This window comes from Rhinopithecus bieti, unplaced genomic scaffold, assembly GCF_001698545.2.
Source record: "Rhinopithecus bieti isolate Rb0 unplaced genomic scaffold, ASM169854v2 scaffold_11944, whole genome shotgun sequence".
NCBI lineage: Eukaryota > Metazoa > Chordata > Mammalia > Primates > Cercopithecidae > Rhinopithecus > Rhinopithecus bieti.
Window position 1 is genome coordinate 3,122,499 of NW_016807378.1, and position 10,454 is coordinate 3,132,952.

Consider the following 10,454-nt stretch of genomic DNA (forward strand, 5'->3'; position numbering starts at 1 on the left):
GATTGAGACCATCCTGGCTAACACTGTGAAACCCCTTCTCTACTAAAATACAAAAAAAATTAGCCAGGCATGGTGGCGGGCACCTGCAGTCCCAGCTACTGGGGAGGCTGAGCAGGAGAATGGCGTGAACCTGGGAGGTGGAGCTTGCAGTGAGCAGAGATCGTGCCACTGCACTCCAGCCTGGGCGACAGAGTGAGACTCCGTCTCAAAAAAAAAAAAGAAAGTTAGGCTGGGCACAGTGGCTCTTGCCTATAATCCCAGCACTGTAAGAGGCCAAAGCAGGCAGATCCCTTGAGACCAGGAGTTCGAGACCAGCCTGGACAACATGGCAAAACCCTATCTTTACCAAAAATACAAAAATTTAGTCTACGTTTCAGGATAATCAGGATTTAAACTATTCTTTAGGGTAAAACTTGATGAGATAAAGCTTATTTCCACAGAAGTATTTCACTTCATCTGTGAAGAAGAAATGAGGGAGAAGGAAGAAAGGAGGGATAGAGGAAGAAAGAACCAAAGAGAGAAAGAGAGAGAGAGAAAGAGAGAGAGAGAGAATGAAGCTAGTAGAAGAAAATATATAGAACCATATTTTTGTGACTACATTACTTAAACAAGAACCTCAAACCACAAGTCACAGGGGAGATGGATGCTAAATTTGACTACATTAAAAGTAAAGACATTTTCAACAACAGATACCAGGGACACAGTTAAAGATGGAGGGCAGATAGAAGATACACTTGCTCTAAGGTTAAAAGAAAGTAATGTTCAGAATATTTAAGGAACTTCTGAAAATCTGCCAGAAAAGTGAAACTCAAAGGAAAAATGGTCAATAACAACATAGGCAATTAACAAAAGGGGACCTAAAAGATAACAAGCAAATGAAGCCCAACTTTACTAGATTTTAAAGAAATGCAAATTAAAGCAGATTTGCAAATAGTAGAAGGTTGGTCAATATCAAGTGCTTGTGGGGAATATGGAAATCTTCACTCCTAGTAAGAGCCTAGCCTGTAATGGCAATTTGGCAGAGCAATCTTGCAGTTCGGCACTCACATATGTCCACTGATTTCTATCTGTGTTCATCGATACCTTGTTTGAGATAGCAAGGAATTGGTGACGACCTAGATATCGCTCACTAAGGAACAATAGAAAGTGACAGAATACCATGCAGGTAAAAAAAAAAAAAGGTCTAAATTTGCATATACCAATGCAGAATGCTTGCACAAACTTAGTGTCATGTGAAAAAGAAAGAAATATAGTAAGTTTTATAGCTCAATAAAGTCATATATATTAAACACAAGCATACAGACAGTTTCAGTCTACTGTCAAGGATACATATGCATACACAAGCATATGAACTGTGCAGGCACATTGCTCAGCCTCAGGGTTACAATTCACACAGTTTTCCATGCAAATGGTGCCCTCTGGGGAAAGATGCCAGAATACAACATGAAAGGTGCCCCCTGAGGGTATGCAATATGGCAGGCTTGAATACTGAAGGTTGTAGATTGATGTCAGAATAGGTGCCTATCATGAGAGCAAGGAGGGAAAAGGGAGTGGGAATGGGAGCTGCCATGTTGCACACTGTGTGCTACTTACACTCCAGGCATGAGTGTGACTAGTGCACAGTGTGCAACATGGCAGCCTTGAATATATAAGATGGTTTGGAAGGTTGTAGATTAATGCATTGGAATAGGTGCCTATCATAAGAGCAAGGAGGGAAATGGGAGTGGGATTGGAGAGGAAGGAGAACATGAAGTAAAGTGAATATAGAAAAGGGCACATGCATAAAAAGGAGGATGATAGTGTGACCCGAATGAAGAAATAGAATCAACTCAATTCCGTGGTCTTAAGTGGGGGAGGGTGGACCTAAAGGAGGGATCTTGAGCTGGAAAACCAACACCTTCTCAATCCTGCTAAGAAATGTGGATTTTTATCTCGAAAGCTATGGGAAATCCTAGAAGTGTCTGAAACAGGAAAGATTTGCATGGGAATGGATGGGAAGGGGAGAGGTTGTGGGGGCAGCAGGCCTTCAAAGCAACCCATGCAAGGTCTCCATGAGCACAATGGGGTCAATGTGGCCAAAGATGCACTGAGCCAGGTGTGCATACCTAATGCCACACACAAAGATCCTTGGAAAGCCTGGCACTCCCTCCTTCAACTCCTCCCTCATTCTTATGTACCCAGAGGCTCAAACAGAAGCAAGGCCTGTTAAAAGTGCTGGGGACAGCTCCCACCAGCACGGCCATGGTTGATACCACCTTCCAGATGTGAGTGTGATTAGCACACAGCTGTCTTCCCATTATCACAATGGAAATTTCACAGATTGTCATAATCAAATCTTCTCTTTTCAAGATATTAAGAACAACCTCAAGTGTGTATCATATGTAGAAAGAAATTCCTAGAAAAATCTAAACTTAATTACAGATTATTTATAAACAACTTGATTTATGTGTTTATTTTGATGTAATTTTGACAGAGGTTGGTATGGAGAAGCACAAAATCAAATATGTTTTATGGCATCACTTTCTAAGAATAGCCTTTTCCGCTAGACTCAAGATGAAAAAGGTAACGAATATTTTCTTTTTATAACTCTAATTCAATTTGTTATCTCCTTAGTCCTGCTTATATAGAGTTTCTGTCCCTTCTGTTCTCAGATCATTGACCAATTCTGATATGAGATAAAATTCTATTAATATTACCTTTAGCAAGTACTCAGGGAAGGAAAAAAAAAATGGGAAGGAGAGAAAACACCACACCCTCTTAACTAACACTTCTGATCCACCGGCCCACCCTTGCTGTTGTAAGAACATTTTAAGTCAGTGATTGTCAGCTTTGGCTTCCTGAGGCAACAAAGAATTAATTAGTAAATTTTGATTAAAATATTTTCCTAACAAAATATAATACCTAATGAAAGTCAAGAGGTAGTGAAACAGGCACGCTCATGCATAGCTGATTATAATTAGAACAAATCTTTTGAAAAGCAATTTGGCAGTAAGTATCAAGCCTCTAAATGTGTGTACTCTGACCTGGGAATTCTCTTTCCGGAAACCTATCTTATTGTGGAGAGGGTGGGAATCTAATTAGGTAAACAGATACATGCACAAATAAATTTATTATGGTGTTATTTTATAACAATAAAAAAAAGTATGAGAAACAAACTGGTAACATGCCCAGTTCTGTAAACTATGGTATATCCACCAGTTTGGGTGGATCTGTTTATAGGGAGTCTGTCAAAACCTGAGTATAAACATGTATATACAATCTTACCAAAATTATATATTTTTAAATACAGAAGCAAATATGAAATCTGCACAATTCAAAAGGTTTAGAAGTAAATATACTAATCTTGGTAGTGACAGGTTTTTGGTACAGAGATTTAGAGTGACTTTTCTTGCCTTTTTATTTATGTTATTTTCAGGTTCATCATAAGGACTATAGTGTACACACTTTTCTAATCAGCAAAAAGTAAACACACTTTATAAGGAAATAAACAAATATAGAGATGCCATATGGAATCTTTTGGTTTGAGAGATGGCTGAGACTGGGATAACTCAGATCAAAAATACAATAAATTATCTCAATTCAAAAAAAAAAAAAGGGTGGGGCTGGCTGGTAAGGGACCTACATTTCATACCCTTCTTAAGTTTGCTGGTTTCTGCCCAGAATTTCCATTAGGACTGGAGAATAGGAGCTGAGTTAATTTTCCCAGGGGCCCTGAAATCCTGACATTGGTACATTCCCTGTCATGCATTTATTCTCATTCTTAGGGCCATGGTGACCATAAATGTGAATGAAAATTTAAAGTATTTAGCATTTATTAAGCACTTCCTATGCACAGGCACTATTTTGGTGCTTTTTATAACTGTATTTCACCTTTCTCAGGCTTACAAAAGCTCTCAGTAAAAAGAACTATTGTCTCCTTCCTCCTCGCTCCCCCATGCCAGCATGTTCTACACACTCCTTTCTTCTACTCACCAAGAGAGCCTTTTAGGAATATAATTGATTTGGATAAAAGAAAAAAAATGGGCCAACTAGGCTGCCATTTGTTATCAATAAAGCCTCACAGCTGTCTGAACAGCTGACTAAAGAAGCACCTTCAAATGGTCAGGACAGGGAAGGTTCTAGAATTAGGGCACCAGAAAATCCCACAGGCCTTCTTCTTGTGATGTGGCTTATTTGCTTTACAGGCGTCAAGCATATTTGCTGACGTCAGCAGCCCATCAAAGTTTAAAATAATAATAGTGAAAAGGAAAACAGCCCCTTTCTGCCAGGCAGACCTGTTCTGCCAACTTCTGCGTTCTTTTTGAGTTAATAAACGTCCAAGAATCACCTCCCCTACCACCCTGAGGGGGAAAAAACAGCACAATAATTTTAAAACCACCAGGTCAGCCCATTGTCAGCATAAACCATTCAGACAAGTAGCATTTTGTTACACTCTAATGAGGATTTTACCTCTGCCTCAAAACGAAAGCTATCATTAGGTTTCGTGTTTATGGGATCAAATGATTGTCTGGGGATGGTGGGTTTCTTTCAGTCCCTTCCTCATTTTAATCACATTCAAGACCAAATGCATAGACATTTCCTGCATCAGATGAAACTAAAAAACCATAGCTATGCCAGCTAATGTCTTTTGAAAACATCAATTAAGAAAATGGCCTTTAAATTCCCATTTTTACTTGAAAATCTGCGAACAGGCACACATGTTTTAATACCAGGGCAGTGGTGGTGGCAGTGAGGGGCGGGTGGGGGTTTGAGGAGGTCTGACCTCAAACAGTGGTTTGAGGAAGTCAGAAGGGCAGGCTCCCATTGGCATCAAGCAGATAGAGAATCTCTGCAAGGGAAGGAACTTCTGTATAAAGCAAAGGCCTCTTAAGTTATCTTCACATGTAGTGTTGAAACTGGAGCCAGCCCCTCAAGAGTAGGTTGATAAGAGGCTTCTGCACCATGCTGGTACCACACACATGCCCCATTGTTAATACCTCCTAAGGACAGATTAGATCCCACATTCCTCAGAAGTACTGAGCTGCAGAGGAAAATCGGCCAGCAGGCTCCTTCCGCAGGGCCATCAACTAGCTACAACTGATAAGTTTTAATTGAAATAACTGGAACAATTACATGGAGTCCCCACCACTTCTGTCGCCAGCTACTGAGATAGTGTCGCACTTACATCTCCTGGCATGTGCATAGGCGTGAGCCAGAAAAGAGTAATTCAAGTTCTTAACTCATTTTTTATCTTTTTTTCCATGGCTATGTGCCATTGTTAATCAAATTGTTCACCCAAGGAGTACTATGAGATTGTTTTGTTTTATTTTTTCTTTTCTGGCCTTATCTAGGAAACCCTGATATTTACTCTATCTGAGTTTGAACAAGTAACTAATTAATCTCTGACAAAAGATACTGAAGTTAGACAAGTTTGGGTAAAATCCGTTGAGGTCATGGTTGGTTTTAATCACATAGCTCAATTTAAAAGCTGAACACTAACACACCTTTGCTTTCAAAGAGTGCTTGTTAAACAGCAAGTTTTGTTGTGCGTAACTTGAATTCTGCCACTTCTTTTTATTTTTTTCTGAAATAACAGTGATTGAGTCAATGAAGTGGCAATATGAATTAAAGGACAACACACCTGCCTTTGCAGGGACAAACCCCAAAGGGCCCAGATTAAATTTTAACCAGGATTATGTTTGCCAGGATTTTATATCTCAAATGATTATGTTTGGCTTTTGTAATAATAAAAGGTTATTTTGGGAAAAGAATTCCCTTTTAACATCTACTGTGTTTACTAGGAGGAAATACAGAGTTAGACTTCGATACAGTCTAGCCTTTGAAAGAAAATAAAAGACAAATGATTTAGCAGATGGGTAACTCCCAAATCTGCAGAAATGTAAACAGCCAGGATTTTGGGGCCTATGGGTTTTATCAAAGATGTAAGAAAGGCTGAGACCGACACCAGTGTGTCCTCTTTGGCTAGTTTTAACACGTTTACAGTCACAATTAACATTCAAGGAATTTCCTTTTCATCCAAGTGTTTCTTTTAAAAGCATTTCATACCACAAACTAAAATTCTAGCTGCCACCAGTCCTTCCCATACAGAAGAGTAGTGAAATCTCCATAATAGTTTCTTACTTTGAAAATGGGCTCGGACCACGTCAATTTCCTTGGGGTATTTGTTTTCCAATATAGGGGGTTCTCGCCTCCTGCCTCCTTCCCTCTCTTTAAAGAACTTGTACTGGGGACCCTACTTCTTCGTCCTTCACCCTCCTCCGCACTCACCCCGGAGCCAGATGAGCGCGAGCCTGGGCAAGCGTCCTAAGCCCTCCCCTGGCCCAACAGCCTGGTTTCAAGTCCCTGAGCCGGCCGGCCCACTGCGTTCTGCAAGAAAAAAGAGATCCCTGTTTCCCCCCCGCTACCCCTAGACAAGGGATTCGCACATGGGCACGGAGTCCGAGTCTTGGCTATGCATAGAGCTCAGCCCCGTATCTGAGTCTTCGTCGTTGCCAGGACCGCTCTTGGCCAGTCCACGGGCCTGGTCCACCCACATGTCGGCGCAGGCTTGAGGTCCAGGTTCCCGCGAGGGACCGCAGGAGCCAGGAGCCCCATCCGGTGCCACTGTCAGCTCCAAAGTGTGCAAAGTTTGCAGAAGGCCCTGTAGCTCGCGCTCCTTGTTGTCCCATTGCTGCTGGCTGTAATCCAAGTCCGACTTGACGGCCTCCAGGTCCGTGTTGAGCCGCAGCCCGATGTAAAGGCTGGTACTGAGCTGCGTCCTGACCCGTTCCTGCTCCAGCAGCAGCTCGCCCTCGGGGCCGCCGTCGGGCTCCGGGGGTTCCTCCCGCGCCGCCAGCTCCTCCTGGCGCCGCCGCATCCACCTCTGGTTGAGTTCCTCCTGAATCTCGGCTGAAAGGCGCTCCAGCAACTCCTCCTGCTGAACCCGTTGCTCCTGAAGCCGCAGCAAGTCGTCGCAGCGCCGGGCCAGCTCCTCCAGCGCCGCCGCCTGCGCCTCGCCGTCTAGAGGGGGCGCAGACGCCGCCTCTGCCTCCGCCGCCACCTCTTCTGGCTCCTCTCCCGGGCTGGACCCGTCGAGCTCGATGCCTGCCCCAACCAAGTAAGTGTCCTGCACGTAGTTGACCCCGTGACGCCGCATGCGGTCCAGGTGCACCTTGGCTTCGTAGCGGTCGATCTCGCGGTCCAGTTCGTGGAGCCGCTGCACCTGCTGGCGAATGGTGTGGTCCTGGGAGAGCACCAGATGCACCAGCGTCTCCATGCGCTCCACCGACGCGCTCTCGTGGGCCCGCGGAGACGAAGAGCAGGACGAGGCAGTGGACGACGAAGTGGAGGAACAGGACGACGGTGGCTGCTGCTGGCGCCGCCGGTTGAGCTTGGCCAGTTTGCGAAAGGCCTTGCGAACCACTCGCCGCTGTTTCTCCTGGGTCATGGCCAGGCTGGGCCGCGCGGGGGCCCCGCGGGCCGGACAGGGGCGCTCTCGGCTGAGCACTACGCGCGCCTCCGCGCTGCGCGGGCCGGCGTTAGGCAGCGATGCCTCGCTGCGCACTAGCACGAAGCGCACATTCTCTTGCTCTTCGCCCCAGGCAGCCCAGAGGCGCAAAATGCGAGTCTTGTTAGGGAGGATGCGCTCAAAGCCGCGCCACTTCTCCACGATGCAATAGCACTGCGGGGGCCCACACAGCATGCCCTGCGGCAGCGCCTCGTCGTCGTCCTCGTCGTCCTTGTCCGGAGGTTCGGGAAGCTCTCCCGGGCCAGGCGGGTCGCCGGCCGACCCCCGCCGCCGGCTCCGCCGCTGTCTCCGTCGCCGCCGGCAGCCGTCCTCCAAAAGCACTCGCACAACGTCCGAGCAAGTGGTGCGGAGGGAGAGACCGGACACCAGCTTCTCTTCCTGGCATATCCATACCGATATCTTCTTTTCCGAAGGATCCATGGCGCAACCAGGGCGCAGGTGGCAGGTCCAGCCGGGCTCTGCTGGGGCAGAAAGGACAGCAAGGGCAGCCCAGTAGCTCTGGGATGGGAGAGGAGCCCGTGCCGCCTCCTGCGGCTGCACTAGCCCTGCTTCCCCGCTGCGCACCGAAGGCAGGCTGGAAAGCGACTGTGGCTGTGGTCGCGGTTACGGCTGCGCTCTGCCCGGACGACGGGCGCTCCCGGGGCAACGCGCCCGGGACCGGCTCCCGCCGCTCTGGCTCTACCCAAGGTGCCCGGGACCTCCGGGTTTTGCTCCTCCCCACGTGGCTCCACCCCTTCCCGTCCCCCAGCGCCCAGAGCTGTGGCTGGAAGTACAGGAGGCTCAGGGCCCAGGCCCGCCCCTTGCAGCCTTGCGGTGCAGCGTGCGCCCCGTCCGCCCCTCGCTCGCGTTGCGGACATCCTGAGTCTCGGCCTTTTTCGCCAAATCGCTGCTCTGCCGCGGGCCTACGCAAGGGAAGATTCAAGGGCCCCTCTACTTCAGGGAGTGGAGCCCGCGCCTCGGCACGGATCAGCTGTGCGTCTCCCTTGGCCTACTGGCTCTTCTCCTTGTGTCTATAGCTAGCTGGACGCATCTTGACTTTTATCTTCTCATCTTTCCTGGCACCTCCAGACGCATTTCCTGGTCCCTCAAGGCAGCGGTGCCTGGGGAGTGCACTTTGCACAGACAGGGAAACCGAGGCACTCAGCGGTCTCCAATGGAGACGCTCTAATCGCATTCCACGTCCAGCTAGCGCTATAAGAGCTGCCTCTAACGCGGAGGGCCTCCCAGTCTTCCTCGACAGGAAGCAGTATTTGCATATCTAAGGAGAACAAGATTCAGCAATGTGCTCCGGAGCAAGTGCAGGCAAGGAACGGTCTGGGCTGGAGGGGGACAGACGTTCAGAGGCGGCTGCCGGTTTCCTGTAGTGTCACGTAAGTGGGTCTCCACGTCATCTTCACCTTAGCTTCCCCCAGCCTTCTTGGGAGAGGGGCTCCTCATTCTAGTGGGAGTTCAGGGCCCAGACCCAAGTCACAAGCTATTTTTATGCTTTCCACCTCCATAAGGGGAAACCGTGAAGGCTTCTGGCATTTTCTAATATTCAGACATGGTCCAGAAGAGATAACAGCCAAGGTTTACAGCGCAAGAAACCCAAGGCCACAATGCAAGTGAACTTGTTTCATCCTTAACTACTGATGAGGATAATCCATTGCGTGCAAGGCTTGCCCTTAGCTTGTCCTTGTGAGCACAGGTCTAATAATAAGCTCACTCCCTTTCTTCAAGACCTTGGATGGCTCCCCATTGCCTCTTGGCTAAAGCACTTTTGTTCATTCAGTGATTCACTCAGCAAATATTTATTGAGTACCTACTGTGCTCCAGGTCCTATCGCTAGGGATTTGACAATGAACGAATCGCCAGTTCTGGTTTGCAAGGAGTTCACAATTCAGTGGAAGAGCACAGCCAAATAAACATTCCCAACACAATGTCTTGTGTCCTCTGATAAGGGAGAGCAAGAGGTTTTGGGGGAACATGGAGTGGCATCCAACCCATCTTGGAGGGGCAAGGAAGTCTTTCCCCCAGAGGAGGTGTCTTAAGCAAGACCCAAAGGACAATTAGAGTCTGCCAAAAGGACAGTAGATGAAGGGGAGGGACAAGCAGTATTCTAGAAGGGATTGTAGTGCAGTCAGGAATCAAGAGCATGTTAGTTACTGGGGCTGTCAGGTATTTGAGAGGAGTGTCTAAAATTGAGGTTGAATGATTGAACAGGAACAGGATCAGGAAGGGCCTTTAATTCCATGCTTATGTATTTGGATTTACCTTAAAGACAGTGAGAACCCATAGGGTGCAAATCTGGAGTCAGAACAGCCAAGTAAAAATCTCAGCAGCACTTACTAGCTCTATAACCTTAGGAAAAGTATTAATCTCTCTGAGCTTCAGTTTCCTTATCTGTAAAACGTTGATAATAAAAAAATACCTCCCTAATAGAACTGGTGTAAGGATTAACTGCCTGGGCCTGGTAAATCCCCAATAGTTTTATTGGGGGGTTGGAAAGCTGGGAGGTATATTAGTTTTCTATTGCTGTGTAACAAATTATCACAAACCTAGTGACTTAAAACAACACCCATCTATTACTTCACTGTTCTGTAGATCACAAGTCCAAGTTGGCATGGCTGCTGCATACTTTGCTCAGGATGTCCGAGGCAAAAGGCAGGGTATAGGCTGGTTCAAGTTCCTGTCTGAAGGCTCTGGGGGAATACCCACTTCCAAATCCATTCAGGTTGTTTGCATGATCTGGTTCCTCTCAGTTGTAGGTCTGAGGTCCCCATTCTCCTGTTGGCTGTCCTCCAGGGTCACTCTCAGCTCCTACAGGACTCTCTCAGATCCTTTCTATAGGATATCCACCCCCCTCCCTGCAACTTTAAAGTCAGCAACCACATGTCAAATCCATCCAGTCCTCCTTTGCTTCTAATCAATCTACCATCCTCTTCTGCCACTAGCTAGAGAAAACTCT

At 46.9% G+C, this 10,454-nt stretch overlaps 1 protein-coding gene across 1 annotated transcript; it reads right to left on the reverse strand.

The window, feature by feature from the left end:
* Positions 1-5,422: 5,422 nt before the first annotated feature.
* RASSF10 (Ras association domain family member 10) lies at positions 5,423-8,171 on the reverse strand. Its single transcript, XM_017881617.1, has one exon. The coding sequence runs from the start codon at positions 7,925-7,927 to the stop codon at positions 6,407-6,409; it is 1,521 nt and encodes a 506-aa protein (XP_017737106.1). The 5' UTR covers positions 7,928-8,171; the 3' UTR covers positions 5,423-6,406.
* Positions 8,172-10,454: the final 2,283 nt, after the last annotated feature.

What these genes read in the sequence shown, in the direction of transcription:
- RASSF10 (XM_017881617.1), bottom strand. Translation starts at nt 7,927, where the DNA reads ATGGATCCTTCGGAAAAGAAGATATCGGTATGGATATGCCAGGAAGAG.